The sequence below is a fragment of the Lissotriton vulgaris genome, chromosome 9 (assembly GCF_964263255.1).
Source record: "Lissotriton vulgaris chromosome 9, aLisVul1.2, whole genome shotgun sequence".
In the NCBI taxonomy this organism is placed as follows: domain Eukaryota; kingdom Metazoa; phylum Chordata; class Amphibia; order Caudata; family Salamandridae; genus Lissotriton; species Lissotriton vulgaris.
In genome coordinates this window covers 157,007,050-157,033,683 of record NC_141697.1, presented here as the reverse complement: position 1 = coordinate 157,033,683, position 26,634 = coordinate 157,007,050, and the positions used below count along the sequence as shown (strand labels likewise).

General features: G+C 47.8%; 1 protein-coding gene across 2 annotated transcripts in view; it reads right to left on the bottom strand.

The window, feature by feature from the left end:
* FANCM (FA complementation group M) overlaps positions 1-26,634 on the bottom strand; it is an 861,212-nt gene that overhangs the window by 259,533 nt on the left and 575,045 nt on the right. For both annotated transcript variants that reach the window (XM_086937264.1, XM_086937265.1), the window contains 2 exons: positions 7,092-7,249; positions 452-604 (listed from right to left, as the gene is read on the bottom strand). In XM_086937264.1, the coding sequence (XP_086793390.1) occupies positions 452-604; positions 7,092-7,249 (311 nt within the window). The remainder of the gene's footprint in view (positions 1-451; positions 605-7,091; positions 7,250-26,634) is intronic.

Below are 26,634 nucleotides of genomic sequence, written 5' to 3'. Positions count from 1 at the left end.
AAGGTTCTCAACTCCTCAATGATTGTCGCTCTTTCCAAGGACTGTAACAACAACATGCATCTTAAGCAGATTGTCCGGTGCTAGTTCAAAGAGAATTGTTGGCTCCTTCGATGACATTCAGCTGTTACAAGAATGTAAACTTTCAAGGTTGAGCAAGATAATGAACAAGTTTTCACCTTAAGAGACAATATGCAAAATAGACACTAATTTGCCATGGACCAGCACATTCGTTCAGCACAGTTAGCATGAGCAAGGAAAACATGGCTGCATGGTTATATGATTACAGTTGTGTTAAGGCAAAGGTATACATTATCACCATTCTCAGATAAAGATATAACCAATCTAGATTGCGTAGTAGATGTAGATAAAGGTTCATGGACTCATGGTCAGTATTGTTGCAAGGAAAAGCAATACTTTAAGAATGGAGTGAGCATATGTAAACATGGCCTACCTCTTCATGCTTCAGGAGTTCTATCATCTCCATGACACCAATGAAATGATTGCAGCGGTCTGAATGGTCAACGAGATGCGTGGGTAAGGGCCGATTCTGCCAAAGTCTCCATTCAGACAAAGAAAGTTCATGAAAGTCTTTTGTGTTAGATTCCTAAAATGCAAAGTAAATGGGTGGTAGTGAAAGAAAGCATAACCCGTTTTTAATAATGTACTTCAAATAAACAACTGTGAACTAACTGAAGTAACTACACTTCACCACCTAGATATTTCCTATAATCTGAAAACTATCCCACATGTTCATATAAATGTCATGGAAAACACTAAATTTGAGACCTTTGCAAACATCACACTTCAGATATAAGGTGGTGATAACATGGGCACTTGTCTAGCCCAGGGTTTTCTTTCTTGCAAACTAGTGAACTCTGCCAATTTAGTCCATTTCGTTTTAATGTGTTTCCCATGACGTTTACATGAACATATGGGATAGAGTACAGATTATACGAAACATCTAGGTTATCACTACAACAGGCAGAATACAAAGTCAAATTAAACGCAATTGGTATGGAAATGTTTTAGTATGCTAATATCTTTCATATATGCAGTGATATATGCAATGAATTATTGTCAAAGAAAAACATGTTGTTAAAATTTTTGATGTTCAACAAAATGCCAATGGGCTTGTGTCAAAAGTAGGATGCAGGAGGTCATGAGGCCCAGCAGCATCAGAGTCAGTCTCACCAAAATCTAGGATAGAGGCTGAAACATCGGTAACACCGCCCAAATATCCTGGACTCACCATTTGGGAGGATAAGTTCGAAACCGTACGGTGTACAGAACAGCTCCAATGAAAGGGAGCATCTTAGAGGGAGTCTTGTGTGACTTTGGCACGTTAATAGTGAACCCCAGGGACTGCAGGAGGTCCACCATAGTCTGGAGGTGGGAGATGACAGCCTGTGATGAGCCCACCTTCCATGGCTAGTCGTCAAGATAGGGGTAGACTAGCACCCGTGATCTCCGCAGGTGAGCTACAACCACCGCCACCACCTTGGTGAACTTCTGAGGGGCACTGGTGAGGCCAAAAGGGAGCACAGAGATCTCAAGTTTCAAGATTATTTTATTTGCATAGTTCGTTAAAACCATTGAAATACAAATATTACAGAACAATTTTTACATATAAAAACTCCTTAGTTCTAAAAATGCTCATGGCCTACCGTGAACCACAGGTACCACCTGTGGCCAAGCAGGATGGGAATGTGGAAGTAAGAGTCCTGCAAGTCCAATGCTACCACCCAGTCTCCAGGGCAGACAGTACCAGAACCAGAGTGATCATTTTGAATTTCTCCTTCTTGAGGAAGAAATTGAGAGAGCGTAGGTTGAGGATAGGATAAAGGCCTCAGTCATTCTTGGGCACCAGATATTAGTGGGAATAGCCAACAGGACCTTTTTCTGCCGCCTGCACTCTTCTCTATGGCCAAAAGTGATGTCACTTCCTGATGGAGAAGACATCAGCCTGTCGTACGTGGGTGGCATGAAAGGGAGGGGCAGTCTCGAAGGGGACGGAATTGCCTCTAAAGAAAATCTGCAAAACTCACCTGTCCGATGTCATGGACTGCCAGCGGAGCAAGTGATGGCAAAACCTGCCACCGACTGGGTGGCCACGAAAATATGTGGGCAGACTAGGAGGGTTTGGAGGCTGTGGCTTTAGGGAGGTCGGTGAACCGCCTTGACCACTGGCCACCCAATCCACGGGCGCTGGTAGAAACCTCGGCTGCGGTGATGCAGAGGTTGGGGAGCTTGCGCACTGCAGTGGCTGGGCGGGTAAAGACATGGTTGTACGCCCCCTTCCGTGGCCACGAAAGGCGGATTGGGGGTGAAGAACGGCCATAGAAAGGACCAAGGACCTAGTTGTAGTCCTGCTGTCCTTAAAACGCTCCCGCGCCGAATCTGCCTGGTCTCCAAAGAGACTGGAGCCATCAAAAGGCATGCCCATGAGTGAGGGCGGGACATCCCCAGAAAAGCCAGCCGTCCTCAACCAGGCGTGGCGTTGCAGGGCCACTGTCTGTGAAACCCCTCCACCTAGTGAGTCGGTAGTGTCAAGTCCACAGTAGATAGTGAACTGCGCTGCATCCCTCCCATTGGCAATAGCCTGGGAGAGCACAGCCTGGGCTTCCTCCGGGACCATGCGCAGCACCTGCACAACGGTATCCCACAGCACATAGGAAAAGTCATGTTGTGTTCATAGACCACAGTGTCAGGCTGGCAGAAGAAAACATCTTCTTTCCAAGATTGTCCAGCCTCCTTGATTCACTGTCCAGGTAGGGAATGTGTCAGGATTTAAGTGGGACGTGGAGGCTTGGACCAAGAAATTCTCTGAGGTAGGGTTTTGGGTGAGAAAATGTGGTTCCACCGGAGCTGGGAGGTGGCAGCAGGCAACCCTCCGGTTCACAGGAGCCCCTGTGCTGGGTTTGGACCAAGGCCCAAGCAGGACATCAGTAAATGCCTCATTAAAAGGGGAATTCAAGATTATTTAATCACAGTGACTAAATCTTTACATCATTATGTATTGACTAGATTGAGACTAGGTATAGTGCATCATCTAGTCGCTTTTCCTGTAATGAAAACGTGCCCCCCAAATTCTACACCCTGCCCCTGTGATGAGCTTTCTAAACAAAGCACAGTGCACTTTATGTTCTTTTTTAATTTCTACCTGTATTTTAGGTGTTTTTATTTAAACTGCTTTTTATTAAACATAATGTGAGATCGTACCATGCTGCTATACATTTCTTGTTGCACTGAATGACCCTGGAATATGTTTTTATGTTGTGTCATACATTTTAAAAGCAATTAATGTAAGGAAAGGTATTGTCCCTGTAAATTGATCAAGAAATTGACATAATGTGAGATTGTAACATGCTGTTATGAATTTGCTTTTTTTGCTCTTAATTCTTCTGGAATATGTCACTATGTTGTGTAATAGATTTAAAAAGTATGCTATTAATTCTGTAATTGCTTTTATGGTTGTTCTAACAACCCGAATAAAGTATATTGAATTGCCTCATTGAAAGGGATTCAAGCAAGCCGGGCCGAAGACGGCTGTAATGCCAGAAACCGGTCCCCGGAAGCTTGTTTCCTTTCCAGTAAAAGAATTGGCTTGGTAGTTTGGTCTGCCCTGTTCCCATGATGCACTGGGCCAGGGAGAGACTAATTTGCATGTAGCCAGGTTCTGAGCTGGGATGGTGCAGTGAGCTAAAAAACTGTGATGGATCAAGCCCTGATCTGTTGACTGGGTAGGAGTGTTCTGCTTAATTCGGCTACTCTGTCCATCACCACCCCCTTTTCTGAATCGTTTTGTCCACCATAAGCGTGGAAGGGTATGCTCAGACGTGAGTCCCTTGCTCACTGCACCATCAGGATTCAAGCAAGCTGGGCCGAAGACGGCTGTAATGCCAGAAACCGGTCCCCGGAAGCTTGTTTCCTTTCCAGTAAAAGAATTGGCTTGGTAGTTTGGTCTGCCCTGTTCCCATGATGCACTGGGTCAGGGACAGACTAATTTGCATGTAGCCAGGTTCTGAGCTTGGATGGTGTAGTGAGCTAAAAAACGGTGATGGATCAAGCCCTGATCTGTTGACTGGGTAGGAGTGTTCTGCTTAATTCGGATACTCTGTCCATCACCACCCCCTTTTCTGAATCATTGAAAGGGAGAAGCAGTTCCGATGGGGACAATCCTGGCTGACGCACTTCGTTAAACATTCGTCTTGACTGCCACAGACAGCAAGCTACAGTCCAGGACCTCAGCTGCCCTCCAAACTACCACTGCGAATGAAACTCCCTCCTCTGTAGCCACAGGGGGAGAAATCATGCCAGTATCTGGAGAAGTATCCTGTCCACTGGCTTTACTCAGATCCTAAGCCCAGTCTAGTTGGTCTTCATAAGGTTGGTATTCTTCAGGGTCCAGTGACCTCTCCCAATCCTCCCCGAGTCCTAGCCCGTAAGAATATGGCCTGGAAGGCATGGCTCAGATCGATGCCGGACGACGCCCTACTGGCTCTGTGTCAGTCAGGGATGAGAAAGGGAATGGTGCTGCTGTCGCAAGTAGTGTCAGCCTCAGGATCTGCGGCAGGAAAGGTCGAGGTGGCACGACCGGCACAGACTTGGATCCATCTGTGGATCCTAGAGGCCCAACTGGCGCCAGGGCTGGAACCACCAGCGTGGATCCACTAGGGGTCATTCCCGAACCTGCGGGGCCCGAAGGCGTACCGGAGGGTATGGGCCTCCCACAGATGAGGAGCATGGCCTCATAAAATTCTCCAGCTCCCGGAAACTCGAGTTTTAACCGCAGAGCCAGGCCTTGAATGGCAATGCTCCATCGTTTTGTTGGCCAACGGACGAGGTGTAGTCGAACCATGCTTCGACTTCTTTTTGTGGGACTTGGACTTACCCGAATGGCTCAAAGACTTCAGACGCAGCAACCGCTCCCGGGACCTCCCTTTCAGCAGGGAATGTCACGGCGTTGCACATCGAGCCACCATAAGCTTGAGGGCTCGCTACCTCAAGGCCTTCGAGTGCATTGCACAGAAGTCGGGCAGGCCTTCGTGCTGTGGTTTCACTCGAGGCACCAAAGGCTCAAAAGGTGCAGGTTCCATCACCGACATCTGTCGGTGACCGGCACAGCATGGCTTGAAGCTAGCCTTTTTAAGACAAAACTTCCAATCCATGAGGTAAACCTCAAAAACATCGACAAAATGTCAAAAGAATCTAGTCAAGAAGAGACTAAGGGGTAGCTCTTCCGGATCAAGAGCGGAAAGAGAAGAACGGATGTCAACGCACCTGGGTGGCGTCTATATAGGCACTGCGAATGTCACTTCCAGTGCTGTCGATGCCAACATGACGTCATGCGAAGCTGGACAACACCACTTACCGCACACAGGGTACAGGCTCACGAAAAATTCCAGAACCGTTGTGACAACTGGGATTTTTCTTAGGTATGGAATCTATGGATAGAAGTTTCTATCAGACTGTTTGGCTGCATCATTACGTACGGAGTTCTCGTGGAATTGGTGGGAAACGCAGGGGGTGTCCGAGACAACCCTCTAGTAAAAGCCTTTCACAATGCAATGTGAGAAAAGTGAAAATGAAACTGATGTATGGTGAAATCTTGAAAAGGCCCAGAGTTGGTTTCTTATAATATTGTACTTGGGGGCCTGACTTCACCAGATGGAAGAGGAAAGGTAGTAGTTGGTAAGGTCTGGAAGACCAGGGATGAATACCCTTCTTCAAAGACCAGATTCATAAAAGTTTCCATTTAGCTTTATACATTTTCTTTGTTGAGGAGGCTTAAGCTTGAACGATCATTCTCCTGCACAAGTGAAACATTCAGGTGGGTGAATTCTCTGTGGTCAGAAGGCATGCAAGCAGTCAAAATGAGCTACATCAGATGCAGAACTTGTTTGCCTTGGAGTGAAGTCATTATGGGTAAAGGGTTAAGTCTTGAAGGTAAACAGAGGGATGAAAGATGTAGAAGGTCCAAGCAGTAGGACTGTCTCCAATAGAATAACCACACATGGTTCTTTCTTCATTTAGATCACTCTGGTGTTTGGAAGGGGGGGCTGACGCAAAGCATAGACAAACTATCAAGGTACTGATCAAGTTTTGTCAAAGCTGGCGAAATGGTTGGAGTATTTTTTAGCAGACTTAAGCTTTTCCAGTCTGATTTACAGATCAGGAAGGTGCTCTCTACAAAAGGGATAAAAGAGCTGATGAAAGAATTTGGCACCAGCAAAGTAGAATTAAATCAAGAATATATCAAAATATTGACTTCCTCCACTCCAAATCTATCCACCCCATATCTATATGTCATGAACGAAAAGGCACTAGAGACTCTAGGTGACAGTACTGCCTCCAACAAGTAAAGCGGACATTACGACTGTTCCTACGGAGTGCAATCTAACAGACAACCCATCCGCACACCACCCTTCATCCGGCATTAAAGTTGATAATATTTTTACTAAATGCACAACGGTTCATCTCAAGTTATACTGTACTTTTTGTTAGAAGCCTGGGCTGCGTTACCCTGTATCATATCTCGTGGGTTTGCTGCCTGAAGATTCATAAATGATGCCCACACTTTAACTGCTTCAATATCTAAGGGTCATCTGGCTATGGGCGTGGGTATTCAGAAATATCACAGAGTATGGTGACAGGATCTGATAGGGCTGATGACGTGTACGAGGACGGTCTATGACTTCATCATCTAGACTCTAACATAACTTCGCTTCCCTCCCTGTTGCCCCAGAGCTCAGAAGAGAATGTGTTGTTCCTACTGTAAAGATTGTGTGCATGTCACATATGATGTACTATTGTAAACATGACATGTTTGACGCTTTCATAGATGCTGTTGTAATCACACAGGAGCTGACTGATAAACTGCCCATAAGTGAGGATGCTTTTTGCCTACGCTGTGTTGTCAAAAACAAACTTCAAAGAACTGTTAACATAAAAACAACCAGAAAATCTGTGCGTATGTTAGGTTAAACTTCTTGACTAAATCATTTCAAGGATGTTAATGTAGTCTTCCTTGGTGGATTTTAGGGGCATCGACAAGGAGAACATCGAAAGCCCTTCAGGAATGTTGAACTTACAGGTTTTTGCTCCGCATCGCTGAACGTTTCAAAGCAGGATCGAGGCACTGTGACTCCTTGGATCCCATCACCCTCTTTAATTCGGTACAAAGTATTCCAAGCCTCGAACTCCTCCGGGGTCAGCGACCACTCCTCCCTGGGGTTGCTTTGCTTGCACACTGCAGAGGGGGACAAACAGACTGCTTCAAGCTGCGCTCGCTGGGAACCAGATTTACAATTCGACCCCGTTTCCGATGAACACTGTATATGTTGTAAGTAACTTTCATTACAGGCGATCAAAACAATGATAGCATTTAATTAGGTCTTAATCCACATTACAACTAAATTGGCACACCTAAGATCATTCATACTAAACTGTGCAATAACGCTACATAAATAATACGCCCATAAAATTCCCTTTACGGTATGTGGGGCTCATCCACGCACAGCATGACTGTGATATTGACGATCTACTTTACATTGAGCATTTATGTTGGCACACATTTCTGGTTCGCTGCAGGCTGGCTGGCAGTGTTTGTGCAGCTTTCTCTCGTGCCCAGGTCTTGTGTGCCTCTATGATACGAATTCCTCTGCGTGGATTTTGTTCCGCACAGCCCGTGGCCCCTGCTGCCGCCTGCGCCTAATTTCTTGAGTGTTTGCACGCTTTGAAGTTTCCGGGCTCCAGCATTCCTCAGCAGGCTTCCTTCCTGATACAGCCTGGTGACCTCCTTCTGCTGTTTTGACTCATCAGCTATTCCACTATCCCGTCCTCCCTTACTCTTTTCATTGACAGCTGGCTGTATGTTGTCGCTGCGTGGCTTGCAGCCTTTTAAACTCATTTATAATGGATGCCCCTGTATCTACAATCAAGCTCTGCTGGGGGGGGGGGAGGGGGGGGGGGGGGGGGGGGGTGTGCGGGCACAGTGAGGCCCACCTCACACTTCCTGCACTCTAAGCTCCCCCTGCCCTGGCGAACCCTTCCAAAATTAATACGGATTCACATCTGTGCCCTGCAGGTTACACGGGATTCTTTGCATAAATCAACAAGATTCAGCTATGTTATGGACATCCAAACTTGGGGCTTGGATATTGATCGCATGTGTCTACACAAGTACATCAGCCGCACCGCGCATCTCATCAGTACTGGAATCTGAGACCCGCTGGATACACAGCTCTCTGCAGTGGAAACCTGATCCCACCGAGCTATCTTACCAGTGAATGCACTAGAAACAGCCAATGATATAGTGCAGCTAGTTCAAAACCGTGGCAATCTGTGGATAGCTGGACGGTCACGTTTGTGGCCAGCTCAGTTCTTCGCCCTTCTATAGTCTATAAAATAATTACCTCAGAGTGGGAAAAGTAACTATTAAAACCCTTCTGTGACATCACAACACTGAAGTAGTGTGTGCAATACACTCGAGCGCTGGCACAGCCAAAAGGCCCAGCTTTAGTGTGCTAACACATGTAACCAGCATTTATGCAGGTCTGTGCTTGAATGAGATCATACACTGAAGCCAGGCCTATCAGACTTACCAATGCTTGTTGGCTAAAGTGATCGAGAAGAGGAAGTTGAGGCATGATGTACCAGCACACAGAAAGTTAGCCATCAATAATGGATCCAGTGCAGTTTCACCACCTAACTAGAGGATAGAGGAACCCACAGCCCTGCTTGCATTAGGGTCCATGGCACAGTCGCCGCCCCACTGTTTGCACAGACAACAGCAGTACAACATATGCTAAAGGTAAGGAGAGCATACTCTAGCTTGTCAATCTGTAAACCACAAGATATAAATACATAAAAAACACATGCATGCATATGGACTGGAGAGCCATCACCTTGTACCCGGAAGGCATTACCACACCTCTGGCAAATGTGTTCTTCTCCCCTCAGTAAGAAGCATGGCCAAGACCACCGGGTGCACTACTGTTGGCAAAGCTCTCACTGCTACATACGTTGCCATGTCTGATTTTAAAGAAATCACGGAGCAGCAGGGGAAGCTCTGCTGAAATCATAACCTTAACTGTTTAAAAGTGTATCTTATCTTATCAAAGTTTTATAAAGCGCTCGCACACCCAAGGGTTTCATGGCGCTAACCAACAGGACGCAAACACTACTAAGGGGACCATCTTACACTAGGCCGTCGCTTGGGTAAACAGTCATGTCTTTAATAGCTTCCTGAATGGAAGAAGAGCGGTACAGGAACGAATTTCCAAGGGAAGAGAATTCCACAACTTGGATGCAAGGGTGGCGAACCTACGGCCTCCCTTGCGTGATAGCTTATAACGAGGGATGATCAAAAGGGTATGAGAAGCAGACCGGAGGCTACGGGAGGGGGTATATCTGAGAAGAAGTTTCTGAATGAACTTGGGACTACAAGTGTGAAGAGATTTGAAGACTATACAGGCCAATTTGAAGGTGACACGGTGTTGAATTGGGAGCCAATGAAGTTGCCTCAGCAGAGGTCTGGCTGACTGCCATCGCGGGATGCGGTGTATCAGTCTGGCCGCCTGATTTTGTGCCATCTGCAGACGTCTACTGAGTGTGACAGGGAGGCCGAGATAGATGGCATGTTATGTTATGTTATGTTATGTTATGTTATGCGTTTTTATTTGGCGCACAGATGCTCCAGCTAAGGAGCGTCCTGGCGCCCGACAAGGCAGCTGCACAACACAACTAAACAAAAAAACAAACACATGTATACAAACTAAGGGAATAAAAAGGTTTTCACCGCACGGCGAAAGGAAAGCAGATCTCTCATAGCGCGAATCGCAGGGGGCAAAGAATTCCAAAGGGCAGCTGCGCGCACTCGAAACGAGCGTCCACCAGCCCTACTCCGCTTGAAGCGCGGCACAACGGCCAGTTCAAGGTCTGCAGATCTTAAGGGTCGCACTGGGATGTAGTTGGCCAGGAGGGCCGTAAGGATCGTTGCTGGAGACCCCTTCAGAATTTTATAGGCGACGCAGAGGACCTTAAACTGGATCCGCTGGGCCACCGGAAGCCAATGCAATGACCGCAGGGTACTGGACGTAGGACAGAATCTTGGGAGGCCTACCACCGCTCTAGCTGCGGCGTTCTGAATCCTCTGTAAGCGCCCGATCTCTGCCAGATTCAGACCGGCCAACAAGGAACTCGCATAGTCCAGCCTGGAGATAACCGTAGCTTGGATCATGAGTTGCCTGGTGGGGGCATCGAAGAACTTAAGCACAGGACGGAGCCCGCGCAGGATGCCAAAGCAGCATGCAGCCGTGCGTTTGGTATGGCACACAAACGTAAGGGAGGGGTCCAGCCAGACCCCGAGGTTCTTAAGCTCGGCGACTGGGATGGGAGCAGGACCCAAATCCCCCGGCCACCATCTCTCTCCCCACAGCTCCGGCTGTCTGCCAAAAACCATGACCTCGGTCTTACTAGCGTTCAGCTGGAGACAGTTGGACGTCATCCAGCTGGCGACCGCCCGCAGTCCTTGTTGAAACCTGGGGGCATCGACTTCGGCATCCCCGCTGATCGTGACCGCCAGCTGGGTGTCATCGGCGTATGACACCATGGTCATACCCCATTGTTTGACAACCTCAGCTAGCGGCCTTACGTACAGATTAAACAACGTAGGGCTCAGCGAGGAGCCTTGGGGGACCCCCAGGTTTAACAGATGGAATTTGGACTGGTAAGGTGGGACGGTCACGCTAAAGGCCCGGTTGGTTAGAAACGACCGGAACCACTCGAGAGCGGTGCCGGTGACACCAGCCTCCTCTAGGCGCAGCAGAAGGATAGGGTGCGAGACGGTGTCAAAGGCAGCGCTTAGATCTAATAACACAAGCGCTGCCGTTTATCCCGCGTCAAGCACGGAGCGAAGATGCTCTACCATATAAAGCAGAGCCGTCTCCGTGCTGTGACCAGCCCTAAACCCATTCTGCTTTGCGTCGAGGATATCTGCGCGGCAAAGATGTTCCGAGAGGACGGCATTTACGTGCGCCTCCATAACCTTAGCCGGCCACGGCAAGAGTGAAATCGGCCGATAGCTCTCCGGCTTGCTACCGTCCAGGCTGGGTTTCTTAAGAATAGGCCGAACCATGGCTCGCTTCCACTTCAGTGGGACTTTGCCGGATGTTAGCGACAAGTTGATCAAGGAACATAGCGGTGAGATATCGTGTACCGCTAGGTCCTTGAACACATCAGGGCAAAGTGGATCCTCTGGGGACCCAGACTTCACTCTGCGGGCCAATGTGTCTAGGCTATCTGATGTTAATGTAGGTAAGGAATGTAGTCCCTCAGATGGTAACGGCTTAAAAGATGGATTGGCCGAGGGACTGACCGAAGGAAAGGCCCGATAGATGGCATTCACCTTTTCCAAGAAAAACTCTGCCAATTTTTCACAATGCTCAACAGAGCTCTGGTGTGTCGTTGTGACTTTTTTGGCAGTAAGGTCTTTCAATACCTTGAAAATAGCCTTAGACGGGTTCGAGCTATTCCTGAATTGTGCAGCGTAAAATGCGGCACGAGTTCTACATACCGCCCGATGATACACTTTCACAGTCGACAGATATAGAACTTTCTTCGTGCTGTTATAGGCTTTACGCCAAGCCCGCTCTGCGCGCCTGCAAGAGACCTTCAGAGCCCGCAGTGAGTCGTCATACCAGGGGCTGGCTTTACCAGCTCCAGTTTTACAGGTTACCAAGGGGATAAGGGTGTCCATTGGCGTAGTCTAACTGAGACAGCACCAGTGCTCTGACTACCTGGGTCAGTGCTGATTGAGTGAGCATCTGACAGATCTTTTTAATTTTCCGCAGTTCAAAAAAGCAGGTGGACACAACAGAGTTGACCTGAGGTTTTAAGGAGAGCTCGCTGTCTATGAGTACCCCTAGGCTTTTGACTGATTTAGAGGGGACAGGTGGAGGACCTAATTTAGAAGGCCAGTAATGAGGGCCCCAAAATGATTGACTATTGCCGAACAAGACTAGTTCCGTCTTGCCCGGATTTAGCTTGAGTTGGTTCTCGTCCATCCACTGGCAGATGTGGAGCATGGTATCTTGAAATTGATGGATCGAGTCAGGGGAGTTGTCAATTGTAAAGGTGAGTTGCAGATAGTCTGCATAATTGAAAGTGGTGACCTTAAAGAATTGAAGAGACTGAACCAACGGGAGCATGTAAATATTAAACAGTAGAGGTGACAGTGAGGAACCCTGGGGGACTCCACAGGTGGTCTGGAGTTTATGAGATGAAAAAGGGGGTAAGCCAACCGCTTGAGTGCGGTCGCACAGAAAGGATCTAATCCAATCATGTGCCAGGCCGCAGATGCCCACGGATCTGACACGGTCGAGAAGAATGTTGTGGTCGACCGTGTCAAACGCGGCAGACAAATCAAGCAAAACCAGCGCCTGAGGGATTCCCAAATCTGCATTGAGACGCAGAGAGTCAAAGACTGCTACGATGACTGACTCGGTTGAATGGGCTGGACGGAAGGCAGCCTGGGAAGGGTGTAAAATGTCAGTTTGTTCAATAAAATTTGAGAGATGAGAAGTGACGTGCGCTTCCAGTATCTTGGCCAAGTACGGAAGCAGGGATATAGGCCTGTAATTTGAAAGAGTAGACGGATCTGCTCCAGTTTTTTTTTAGAAGGGGCAGCAGGACTGCATCCTTAAAAGATTTAGGTACTGTCCCTTGAAGCAGGGAGGTATTGAGAAGTCTTAGCGCCGGAGTTGGAAAAGCGGCATATACCGTCTTTAAAATGTAAGGTGGACAGCAGTCATAAGGAGAGCCTGACTTTACCCTATTCAGTAGGGATGTTAAAGCTGGGACGTCCAGGGGTGGGAAATGGTCCAGGGATAGGGAGTTGGAATTGTGAGCAGGAGCATGCAGAACATGGTTAGTGACAGAAATGCTAGATTTAATAGTGGCAATTTTGTCCAGAAAGTATTGATTCAGGGTGTTTCAGAAGTCTTGATTAGCAACAGGCTTGGACTCAGTTCTACTCGGATTCGAGAGTTTTTTTACAATGGAGAAAATCTCCTTTGGACTGTTGTTAGACTGTTCAATTAGGTTGCAGAAGAACTTGGATTTGGCTGACAAAATAGTTTTCATATAGTCAGCACGTGCAGCCAGATAGCTGGTCCTGTCAAGAGTGTTATAGGTTCTTCTCCATGCTCGCTCCTTTTGCCTGACCAGAAGCTTTTTATCTCTCAGATCAGGAGTAAACCATTTATGGGCATTAGAATGACGAATAGTTTTGCATTTTTTCAAGGGAGCGTGAATGTCACTGGCAGCCTTAAGCCAGTTGAAAACATCAGACTCAGCAGAGTTGAGGTCGAGAAAGGCTGAAGTATCCAGAGTGCCCCATTTTCTAATGAGTCCGTGTTCGGTAACCGCATTAGTTTTGGGCTCAGAAATAAAAATGTTAAACTGGATCAGAAAATGATCTGACCAGATGCACGGCGAGACAGTAGGAAGAGATATATCAATATTAGTGCTCCAGATCTGGTCCAGAGTGTGACCTTTGACATGAGTGGCGGTGTTAATATGGGGCCGAAAATTAAGCCCAGCAAGGAGCTCCATGAGTTCATCGGCTGCGGGACCGCCGCAGTCAGTGTTGAGCCAGTAGTTAAAATCTCCAATAAGCAAGATGTTGGTGTAGTCTGTGACCAAAGAATGTATACCGGAGTGTACAATAAATGGACATATGCAGGGGGAAGTCTGGGCCAACTCAGCTTATGAGGGTGTCTAACAAATAATTTAGTACTTATTCTCCTGCGATAACAATGTGTGCAATGTTTGGTTCCAAGAAAAAAAAGCATTTGCAATGCAATAGGTCTCGCATTAGGAAAGTTTGAGCTATTGGTCTTGTAAATGAGAATTTTTTTTTATGTGTTGGTTTTGGAAATAGCGAAATTAATAGCTTTGTCATTTACAATGCCAATACTTTTAACTTTTGCAAATGTGACACCTATAGCATTTGTAATGCAAATTGTGTTGTATTTACGTGACTTAGATGTATTGATATTACAAATAACAATGTTTTTTTTTAATTTTAATAATTAATACTTAAATAAAAGTTATTGTAATTTATAATGGCAATAGCTTAAACTTGAGTAAATAACTTTTGTGAAGATTATGTTCAGTGTATTTTATTGTGGCAAAAATCCAAGAAAAGAAGTGAAATATTAACATCTTTTTGTGACATTTGTAATAAAGCTTGAAACATTGATAGAACATATTTGAACCAGTTGTTGTTGAATGGTTGCACAGATTGATGCTGTGGTGGCGCTGAGTGATGTTGTGGTGGCGACGAGTGATGCTGTGGCCTTCAGTGATGCTGTGGTAGCGCATAGTGATGTTGTGGTGCCCTGAGTGATGCTGTGGTGGTGCTGAGTGATGCTGTGATGATGCGATAGATAGAGTGGGGCAGGTGCAGAAGGCGACATGAATACGAATATATGATAATACAACGCTAACGTTTTCCACGCATGGCATTACCACGCGACTTTTACTTCGCAAGGGTCTTTACCACGCAGCATTTGAGCACGCACGATTATACACCGCCATATTTACGTTACGATACTTCTAACGTAACCAGCGTCAAAACACGTCTTTCAAAATAGAGATAGGACTTCTATGTTGACGTACACGCCACGTCGTTGTTGAGGCTCTTTCCTTTCTCTCCTTTGGCACTGAATAGTGTTTTTTTTTAAGTTTTCTTTTTTTTTGAGTTCCGCTTTTTTTATGGGGACCCACCCAGCCCCCCTAGCCCCCTTTTTTTATTGTCCCTTTCTCCTAATGATATACACGCAGGACAAAGGAACGAAGACTGGAAGGAATGAAGCTTGCGTTGCGTGGTAAAGACGTTCATGGAATGCACCCGCGGTGAAAAGAAGTTTGCGTGGTAAGTGACCCGTTGTAAACGTAACGCGTGGTAATGCATTCGTAGTAAATGATGTTTCCCCATGAATACCTGGGCCTCTACTCTCGTGGTTTGTTGGCATAATATTGGGAGAGATTGGCTTTAGAAAACACCAGCCCGAGAATAAAACTTAATTGTCATGTCCTTTTTACTTTAATACACACGCTCCCTATAGTTATATTTAAACAACGCTTATGTACCAATGTGAACAAATTCTAATCACACGGCATTAATGGCACACGGATCTGTTCTTCCGAATCTACACGAGGCTTGTGCATTAGAGGTGAAAAAGGAACCGCACAATTTCTCAGTTTAAATATCAGCCATCCACCGCACAGAGGATAAACTCCGTCCTTTGCTTAAAGGTGCTTCTAAAAGCACTTTATTGCATGGTTTACAAGAGTTGGGAAGTCCATGCCTTCGGCACATTTTAGATCCATTTCTACTGTTTATTAATCTTTAGTCAATTACTCTCCCCACCTTTAACGATTATGAAAATTGCCAAGCCTGGATGCTCGACCATGCTGCTTGCTTTTAGGCCTTGCCTGCATTAAACTTATTAAAAGGGTTTAACTTTTCCAAGTACACCAGCTTGCCAGAAAGCAACAGTACTGTTTATTAAAACTATTCACAGTGGTCCTTTTTTAAATGAATATTGCAATTACATATACATTCTGCCACGGTTTAGGTGCCAGGATGTTTATCTTTGTAGCATGTGCTCACGATAAAAGATTTTTAAAAAAGTAATCGCTGCATCAGCTTGCCATCGCCAGACCTATTGCTTTGCCAATAACATTCATCTCTTCTTGTGACACTGAATCCGAAACATGATTTACTAGAGAGCTACTCATGACCCAGACGGAGCTTCAAGGCGCTGTGTTGCCCTTTCCAAAAACCTGCACGCAGCCAAAGTCTAGATCCACAAATTGTCTCCATTCCTCTTGTCACATACTCCCACACAGCCCTGGGCATCTATTATCTCAAGTCTACCTATTCTTGGGTATACACCTGCAATCAGCTCCCCTCCTCGCCTCTGTGTGCATGCCCTTTATTCTGTGTTGTGACTTTATGTGCAATAATGCAAACTAACTACAGGTCACAGAATAAAAGAACGGGAAAGTTTGAAGGCGTCACCTGATGCGAAGCCGCTTCGCAGCGCTGGATGTTAACTCCACCTTTATTACGGCACGAGGGTCAGTAAACAACCACTTCTAACATGACTGACTCCAGCAGCTGCCTGTGGGTGCCACCGGTACAACAGCGTTGTCAGCTGATAAGCACCTGACTGTCTTGAGTCACAAGTCTTCCCTCCGACCCACGGGTGCCTGGGGATATTTATCAGGTCTCACCTGAGGCTACAGTCACTGCCTCCCCTGCTGATCTCTCTGAAATTCTTACTTCACCTGTGCCCCCCCTTCTTGCGTACTCCGTACTCCACACCGCAGAGCACGATGCACACAGGAAAAATAGGGTACAACCAAGAAGCGTTGAGCCTTCAAAGAATAAACAGAGCACTGAGTTCTAGCACAGCCAACAGTTGCTCAAGTACTTTATAGAGTGCAGAGCCCTCAAGAGCACGTTACCCCTCCCCAAAAAAATGACAGTGACCAGATCCTCTCACTTGACCTCACCCCAAACACCTCACATCAAATGTACTGCTGCTCTGACTCTCAGCCCAGTACCATGTACCCTAAAAACATGCTTACATATAGTGCTTTAAATGAGCCGGCACTCTCGGGTACGGAGTGCCCGCACTTTTATCATTTGAAATAGTCTTCTCAAATGGGGGTGAATGGGAGAGTGCCTGTAATTCTCAGTGGCAGGCAAGTGCTTCGAGATAGTGGGTACCTGCACTTGCATATTTCTATTTCAAGCACGGTTTATAGCCTTTAAACATCCGAGGGCACTGCCGCAAGACCGACCCCGCCGACCCCCTGGTCACCCTCCGTGAGCACAGAGACAATCTTCTGTTATCTCCTCATGTACTAATACAGCGCCCCGATAACGAGGCCTCCCCCCAGTTATCAGACAATCAAAGAGCATAGTACTGCGCAGGCGGGCTACTAGAGCCAAATTTCGGGGGGGCTAATTCTTCCAACCACGGACAAAGTGGCTGGGGGTGACCACACAACAAAAGCCTCATTTACAACTAAATGGTCTTTTAAAGACTTGTTAAGTACTCTGGTGCGGCTGCAATTACGTGCTCGCCAGCCCGCGAAGCTCTGTTAGCCCGGGCTGCGCGCCTGGTACTGCGACACCCTCACTGGTCACAGGGCACTTCGCTAAGCACCACCACCTGCCCCCCCCCCCCCCGACACCCTGCCTGCCTGATCCCACTTATAGTAGCTTAGTTTTTTTTTTATATGATTTTCTATAGCGCGAACATTACCAGAAGGTGTTCGAGCGCTTTACAAAAGAACCAGTTGCGATACATAAGGATTTAGGATTACATGCGTTACATAAAAGATACAAACAGGAAAAAAAAATGCAAATGTACAAGTTGTAAAGTTACGCAGGCAAGAGATACAAATAGAAACAAATTGCAAATGTACAAGTAGTAAAGTCACTCATGGAAGAGATACAAATGGATAAACTCTAAGAATCACATAGGAATGGTAGTGAGTACTTACTTACCCTGGGCGTCCGAATCAGCGGGGTTACTACCCCAGAGTGTGCCGGGTGGACGTCTCTGTCCTCTCTACCTACACCTATAAACTGTACTGTAGATGACACAGGGCAGGCTTCTGTCTGGGAACTAGGGACTTTCTTACCCGATTTGGGAGGTCTTTCAATCCAGTCGTTTCGCCTCGCTCATGCTACCTCAGCCCCTCGCTTTGTTTTGAGTGCTCCGGCCCCTGTCTTCGCGGTCCCTCTCCCTCCTGCATCCCACCCTGGGCTAGCGGCTGTTGTTTTTATCGGTCCCTCTGGCAGTGCCTCTGCTCCCAGTTCCTGGTCTCGGTCACCTGACTCCCGCGCGCCCGTCACGCAGTAGGCGTACCCGGAACGGCGCGAGGCCGCGAATATCAGACAGGGAGTTGCACAATGTGCTGAGGCAGCGGCAAACGGACCCACTTTAAGCCAGTCCTGGCTTTGTAGTACAATGTGTGTGCATACTGGGACCATTGGAGTCACAGCGACGAGAAACTGCGATTCCCAAAAACAAGATAGATGCTGCCTAAAACGGAGCAACTGCCTTGCAGTGTCATTGGCTCCAGAATGCTCATTTTCCCGAAGTGTATGCGTCAGTAACTGTACTTTGTGTGTGCAGTTTTATACAGCGTGAACTCGACCAGCTTTAGATGAGAACCAGTTCCACTGCACAGGGATACTTTTAAAAACAAGCTGAGTGAGGATCGCGGGTGCAAAACAGCGTGGTGGGAGTGCACGAGACGACACGCAGTCGCTGTGAGCGTGCACATCAGCCGTAGCTGCGCAAGCTGAAAATCGCCGGAGAAGACACGCCCGGCCTCCGAGTCTGTCTGCTGCCGAGACTGACCCACTGCGAGGGAGAGGGACACGAGGAAAGAGGCCGGTAGGTGGGGGGGAGGGGCGGGGGGGACGGTAGGTGGGGCGGAGGTGTGTGTGTGTCAGCGTGTGTGTGTGTGTCAGCGTGTGTGTGTTTCCGTGAGTGTGGCTGCGTGCGTGATTGTGAGAGGCTGCCGCTGTGAATGTGGAGAAGGAGTGCACGGCTCCGGGAGGCTGGGCATGCGCGTCCACGATGTGCAATCGGCGCGCGTGCCCAGGTCTTGCTCCCTTCAGAGCCAACTCAGCAGTAATAGGTCTCGAGAGAGACCTAACAATAAAGAGAGTTACAAATAAAAGCGATGCTGTAGGTCAAGCATGATGTCTCAGCCGCCGATTGCACGGGCATGGACAAGATGCCAGCAAAAGTCAAAAGTCTGAATTGGCTTGGATTTGCCCTGAAAGAGATTTCAAAGCAGCTTGTGATAACCCAAATGCCATGAATTGCAGATTTTATTATTTTAGGTCTCGCCTACAGCCAACTTTATCTGTCGGCTGTGCTACTGTAAACAATAGAATGCATAGGCTGGGCTTTGGGTTAGCCCCTTACGTGTGACTATATGACCTTCTTGTCTGGCTCCCGCCCCTGCTTCCAATTCAATGGTTTTCCTCCCTGTTCTTGCGTTTGTACTGCCTAAGAGCATTTTGATTGCACAACATTCTGTTTGGATGTCATGTTGATGGTGAGGCAAGGCCAAGCACGTGCTACAGACAGTTGCAAGAGAAACCGGTCAGAGTTTCGAAAGCCACAGTGCCAAGTCGGAGGCCAATAAAATTAGCACATTTGAAAAGGACTGCAACGCCACCAATTATATATGCAAAAAAAAAATATCTAAGTATTAACATATGCTATCTAAATAGTTAATATTAACAAAGATGTTTCACTAGGTAAAATAATATAGTTTTGCAGGACAGTTTGTAATTTCAGGACGCTTTACGTAGCCACGATAGGGGCAAAAGGCAGACTGCATGGGGCGAGAGGTGGCAGCGAGGCCCAAGGATTTGGCCTTAGCCCTAGAGTCCTTGAAACGCTCGAGCGCGTTGTCCGCCTTTCGTCAAACAGGTGACGGCCATCTAAAGGCATGACCAAAAGGATCGATTGGACATCCCCAGAGAGGCCAGTGGACTTCAGCCAGGCATAGCATCTCAGGGCTACGGACGTTGAAATCGTCCTACCCAGCTAGGTGGGTTGTATCCAGCCCACAACGGATGGGAAACTTTGCTGCGTCTTTAACCTCTGCGACAGCACTGGTGAGTACAGCCCAGGCCTCCTCCGGGCACTGTGGTAGCTCTTGTCCAAACAAATCGCACACAGAATGTGTGTAACAGCCCAAGAGACATGCGGTGTTCACCAACCGTAGCCATAAGCTGGTGGAAGAAAACAACTTCGTCCCAAGATGGTCCAGCTTCTTGGATACCCTACCTGGGGAGCCGTAGGAAACACATCTTTGGAGATTGAGACTTGTACACCAAGCTCTAAGGGGTAGGGTGTTGGGAGGGGAAAAGTGGGTCGCCAGGGGCCGGGCGGTGGCATCGGGCAATTATCCTATCCACAGGAGCCCCTGTGCTGGGCTTGGACCAAGTGCCCAGAAGGATGTCAGTGAGGACCTCATTAAAAGGCAGCAGGGGCTCCGAAGAGGCCGCTGCTGGCTGAAGCACCTCAGTCAGGAGGTTAGTCCTGACTGCCACTGTAGGAAGCTCAAGGCCAAAGACCTCAGATGCTCTATGCAACACCACAGAGTAGGAGGCTCCCTCCTCTGTGGCCACGGTAGGGGGAGACAGCATACCAAGGTCTGGGGAGGTATCCAGACCACTGGAATCATCCAACTTCTCTCGCCAGTCCGGTTCCTCAAGTAGGTCTGCTAGAGGGTCACCAGACCCCTCCCAGTCCTCCCCACGCTCCTCTGGCTGCCACTCTGGGCGGCTGGGAAAGCCAGGAATGAACTGTGGGACAAAATTACCCTACTGTGGCGATACGGATGTCAGTCCGACGCCGTGTCCAAAATCGGGGGTGAGGCTGGGGTCGATGCCGGTTGAGGACACAACAGGCACCAGGGGCGTCGTCACTAGAATCGCACCGCGGAGGTTACCGTAAGGTCGACTGGCTGGCACCCATCCGCATCCAGGACTGGATCCACGGGGGCCCTGCGGTGCCGGGGCCGCCGGCATTGAGGGCCTAGGGCCCCCAATCGAGTCAGTAGGGCCCAAAGGCGTGCCGGCGGAGTCGGGCTGCCCAAAAATGCTGTGCAGTACTTCGTAAAACTGAAGAAGCTGGGCAGGGGACGCTCCGGCTCCAGGAAAAGGAGTGAAGCGCAGAGCTGTACCAGAAGCGGGCTCCGAAGAAGGAGCCGGACAGCGCTGACGCTCTGGATCCCGCGTCAGGCCAGTCGACGGATGGGGAGAAGGCGAAGAGCGACGGTACTTCTTCGCCTTATTCTTGTGCATCAACTTACCCTAGGAGTGTGAAGACTTCGATGACAAGTGGTGAGGGCTCTGCGACCGGTCCAGGGGAAGGTTGCGTCCCGCAACCTGCCCCTGGACCCCGAGCAATACAGAGCGGTTTGCCGGGCCTCCAGAAGCTTTCGGTACCATTCAGGTTCAGGGCCGGTAGTAGGAGCACGACTTTGAGTCGTGGTTGCGCTCCAGGCACCAAAAGGCACAAGAGGTGTGGATCGGTTACCGACAACAACTTGTGACAGGCGTCACAGGGTTTGAAGCCGGGTCGCCGGTTGGACATCCTTTGTGCACCAGGAATCGACAGACTCAAAATAGATGTCGACAAAGAATCGAAAAAAGAGTTAGTCAAAAAGTGACTAAGGGCATGCTCTCTCCGGACCTGCGCTGGCTGGCGTGGAAAAGGAAGAACGGACGTCAGCGCGCAGGGGCGGCATCTAAGTAGACACCGCGATGTCATCCAGGCGATGACGACGCAGATGACATACGCGGAGTCGACCAACGCCAACTATCAATGCGCAAGGGTATTTCTACAAAAACATTTCTCCAGATCCAGTCTGACGCCTAGGGCTAATTCTAAAGTAAGGAATCAATAACTAATAGTCTCTTTCAGATAGTCAAGGGCAACATCATTAAAATCACTTAGGATGGCACCCTCTTAAGATAACCTTCATTACATGTTAAGTTTGGGATTGTCAAAGAAGTATGTCAATAACCTACAACAGGACATGCAATGATTCATTGTCATCTTTGTCATTCTCAATAAAGCATTTTCATTGTCAGTAAGGTGCGTGTATGGATCTTCCTTCAACATGCAGCAATACAACCTCGGGCCCAACAACAGGAGTCCCCACACTCCAAGGCCTTTAGGCATAAAACGTAAGCTCCAGGAGTGTGAAACATGTCCAGAAGTCTCCTCGGGTCATTAGTACAACAGCTGGGAGAGACAGGGCGAGGCTGTAGCTTCAAGAAAAGGCTCAGAGGGGGCTCACTGCTACTACAGGGTGCCCCCAATAGTATTTCCAACAAGCCTCTATGCCTCTGCTCTTTCAGGAACTGTGCAATAATTATGCAAACTAGGTCCACTAGGCAATCTGGTGTGCTCCTTCACCTGCAGCTACTTTCTTTTTCATTTCATTATTTTCTTCTATCAATTTGGCATTGTGCCACATTTTTCTCTTTTTTTAAGCCAGGATCATTTGTCCCTTGCATGGGGCACCCATCATGTGCTGATCTCTGGGGCCGTGCAGGGAGCCCACTCCATCGCAACCAAGCTGCCTTCCTGCTCAGCTAAAACTGTAGCGCGGGGGCCTGCAAAATTCCTTCCTTCGCCCGCATCGATATGAGCGAATTGGTCCTGTGCAGGGCGCTCCACCCCTTAACATGTGCACATGGGGCGAAGACGACACACTGCCTGGCTTCTCAGGACTCTGGTCTGTCCCAAGAGCCTTCTGGAACTGTGCATGGTGCTTCCTGGGTCCTAAGGGAGATGTGGGCCCCAGGGATGAAAAAAAGGAAGGTGTGAAGGTGCTCATTTATTTTTAGGTCTCGCCTAGGCAGTGCTTGCACTGTCTCTTTGAGACATGCTGTATTTAGGTATGGACTTGAAGCTCTGCCCGTTTTCTGCCTATCTTTTCAATTGGCTCCTGTTAGTGTCCTTTGTAAACGGTTGCTTTTGATTGGTGAATAGACTTAGTAGTCCCTCCTTAGTACCTCCTTTTCTCCTTTTGTAACATCCCATAAGGACTGGCGCTCTTATGTGTGTTGTTACTCAGTATGTTTTATTGCTGAGCACTATTTTGTTAAATTACTTTCTCCTATTGCATGCATGACATGGTTTGCTGCAATCACTTATTTTTTAAGCAGTGTGGCCGCCCTTTATCTTACGTTATGTTTTATGCTTCAAGAAGCACACGCAATAATATATATTTTTTAAAGCACCGTGGTTTACATGAGGGTGTAATGTAACATAGGTCCATGTCTCAGGCTGGTTACGGTGTGAGGAAGCAACGGACAGACGAGGGCAGGGTCTAAACAGGAAACTAGGGCAAGGCCAAGTCCTCAGTGAGAGAGGAACCTGTTGGAAAAAAATGTTTTTACTTCTTTCCTGAAGAAGGATGTGGATGGGGTGCATCTGATCTCAGCAGGAAGTGAGTTCCAGATATTTGGAGCCATTCCAGAGGAGGATCGGATGTAGGTTTTCTTTTTCTTGAATTTTTGTGGCTTAAGGAGTCAGTTCCTCGCACTTCTGGAGGCTCTTTTCCACCCAAAAGGGTCAATTTCTGTGATAGATAGGAAGGGGTGTTGTGGTGCAGTGCTTTGAGTCATGAAAGCAATTTTGAAATGCATCCTGGCTTCGAAAGGTAGCCAATTCAGAGCTCGAAGGTCAGGGGTAATGTGATCACTCTTTTTAGAACTTGTGATGAGCCTAGCTGCTGGATTAAGTGTAGCCTTAAGAGGAGTGAGGTTTTCGGGAGGCCCACCAAGGATGTGCTAACATAGTCTAGTTTCGAAAGTACAAGTGCGTTTGTTGCAGTTGTGAGGTCAGTCTCGAGGAAGAAAGATTTGTTTCCTAAGTTTATGTAGGTGATAGCTAGCTCCTCTAGTGATGGCGCTGATATGTTTTTGCCTGGAGAGGTCTAAATTAATACCTCGGGATTTGGCGGAGTCGACGATGTGTGGGATGCAATTCAGGACGGAGAGAAGGGGGAGTCATTCTTTGACATTAGAGGTGGGATTGGGCTGGGGCAATCAGTAAGGAATTCAGTATTAAGCAGCGTTGAGTTTTAAGTGATTGCGAGTCAGCCATTGTTGGCTTATTGCTAGGGTATTATGGAGGGTGTGGATCTCCTCGAGGGATGTTATTCTCATGTAGAGCTGGGTGTCATCAACATACCTTTGGTGAAAATGTGGGAGCATTCAAGGATATCGGTTAGTGGCTCCATTTGAGGTTGAACAATTTTGGGTAGAGGATAGAGCCTTGTGGGATGCCCAGCAATAGAGGAGCCAGCTTGGATAGTGTGTGATTAATTATGAAGCTCCACAACCTGTTGTGTAGATAGGAGGAGAACCATTGTAGTACCAGGCCGGAGAGGCCTTTTCTGTGTTCTAGGAGGAAGAGCAGAGTAGTATTTGATCGTGTCAAAGGCTGCTGACAGATCCAGCAGGCTCAAGAGGCAAGGCTCATTCTGGTCTAGTGAGTGTAGGCCATCGTCAACAATGTGGCCCATGGCATTTCCAGTGCTGTGACCCGAACGGATTGGCAATGGTCTAGGAGTTGGAATTGTTCAATGTGATTGTGGTCTGTAAGTGCACACACACATTTCTTTAGGAATTTGGCCAGACTGGGAATGGTGGAGCTTAGTTGTTGAGGTCAGGCTGGTCGGAGTTAAAAAAAAACCTTTTTTTAAGTATAGGGGTAACCTGACCAGTCTTTTGGCAGTCGAGTAGGGAGCCTTGAGTGAGAGAGGCATTGATTGTCTTAGTCCATGTGGGAGTAGGAAGTGAATGGACTTATATAGGAGTGTGGAAGGGCGGGGTATCAATGAAGTAGTTAGAATAGGTCTAAGGAAGTCAAAAGATTTAGACTGCCAACCTCACTGAGGGTTAAGATGCAGGACCAAGTGACGTCCTTTTTGGGAGAGATAGGGCGATTTTACGGATGTTCTTCATGGTCCATTTTAAAGGAGAGTAGGAGGGACTGGGGTGGAAGAAGATTGTGAGCAGTCTGGGTGTCGTTAGTAATGACGTTTTCGCAGTGAAAAAGGAGGCAATAGTTCCACAGTTAGGGTTGCTTTGTTGTTTGTTGAAGCATGCTCGCTTCTGCAGATAGATTGGTTTCTGATAATGTCGAATTGTTTCTTAGATCTATTAGTAGCAGTGTCTAGGTGCTTTTGAAAGAACGCCGCTTTGGAGTTCCTAATGTGCTGTTGTAGGCGCTGCATCTTTGACACTGGAGTTTGAGATTGCTCATGGAGGAGTTGTGTCTCCATGCTCTTTCAGCAAGTCTAAGGCGGCGCCGTTCTTCATTAAGATTACTGTTGAACCAGGGGTTGGATCGTTAGGACGGGATTCGTTTTAGTTACTTAGGTGCTATGGCTTCCATGGTATTTGACATTGATTTGAAAAAGTGATCAGTGAGGTCTTGGGCATCGGTCATAGTGGGTAGCAGGAGCAAGATTTTGCAGCTAGCTGTAGATATAGAAAAAGAGTACATTTTCCGGGTGTCGTGGATCCTTGGAGGTCATTGCTTTTATATTTAGGGAGAAGGTGACACAGTGGTGGTCAGTCCAATCGCAAGGGAAAATAGAGTCAACCTGTATGGTGTTCTCATTAGCAATGACTAGGTCAAAGCTGGCTCCTGTCTTATGGGTCGGCCCTTTGCAGGCTTGGAAGAGTTTGAGGTCCTGAAAGAAGGATTTGAAACCGTTCACGAGCGGGTCATTGGTATTGTTCCAGTGGATGTTGAAGTTACCAAGGAAGATCTGGTTGGTATGGTAATTGATGTTGGAGGCGATAACCTCCATGATCTGTTCAGTGAAAGATCAGTTACTCCCAGGTGGGTGATAAAATGGGTGGAGAGAGCACTGAGTTACTGGAGGTGTAGATGTCAATCTTAAGGTACTCGCAAGAAGCCAGAGAATAGGTGTGAGATTGTTCCACAGCGAGTGAAGCTCTTTAATTACAGGCTAGGCGACCCCTCAAGTGACCTGGGCGGCCTAATCTGATGGGGGGGTGGGGGAGTTAGTGTCCAAGGAGTAAACTGAGGAATCGTTTAACCAGGATCGCATCAGCATGTGGATGTCACGGTCCTGGTCAAGGAGAAGTACAGCTATATCATCTTTGTGTTTCACAGCTGAGCACTGATTAACCAGGCACATTTCAGTGGTATGCTAGAGGTAATTGTGTTAGAGGACGCGTTTAAGATGGGAACTGAGATGAGGTTAGACTTGTTTATAGACCTAGTCTTTGGGCGGAATGATCTGGAGGGGTGAGAGATGATAGTCCTGATCTTGGTGGCGGGACAGGAGAGATCTGCAGTGTAAGGGTTATAGGAGTCTAGAAGATTGAGTAGATCGTTGTTTGATAGCTGTCAGACTTTCTGGTCGGGTGGAATGATTATGGATGGTTGAGGTCCTCCAGAAAGGCTGAGCATTCCTAGTGTAGGCAGGGATACTGCTCGAGTATTGGTTGGAGATAGTGGGGTTGTTATTAGATAGGTGGTGAGTTGAGTGGGGAGACCACTGGAGTTTAAGGTTGAAGTTGATACTTAATAGTTTCAGAATGTCTGCTCGGATCAGATGCAGTTTGGCAGTGTCCAGCATTGAGACATAGGCTAGGTTACTGATAAGTTCCAGTTTGGGGGAGGCTCAGAACGAATAAGGGGGGAGGGGGGGCGGGGGGGGGGCGTCAGTGAGGTTCATCAAAGGAGCCATGGTAGTGGTTGGGTGAAAAGTGGCGGATGGGTGGACACTACTGAAGGGAGAGTTAACACAGGGGGAATCTTGAGGAAGTGGGAAGTGATGTCAGACTGGTGTAGAAGGTGGGGTGAAATTGTCAGTGGTGATATCAGACTGGTGTAGGTGAAGGGGGAGATGGAGATGGAGTTGTCAACGGGGGGTGTGATGGGCAGCAGCGGTATCCGTGAGCCGGTGGGTGACCACCCGGGGAGAGGGGTGTTTGTGGAGGGATGGTGGATTGAT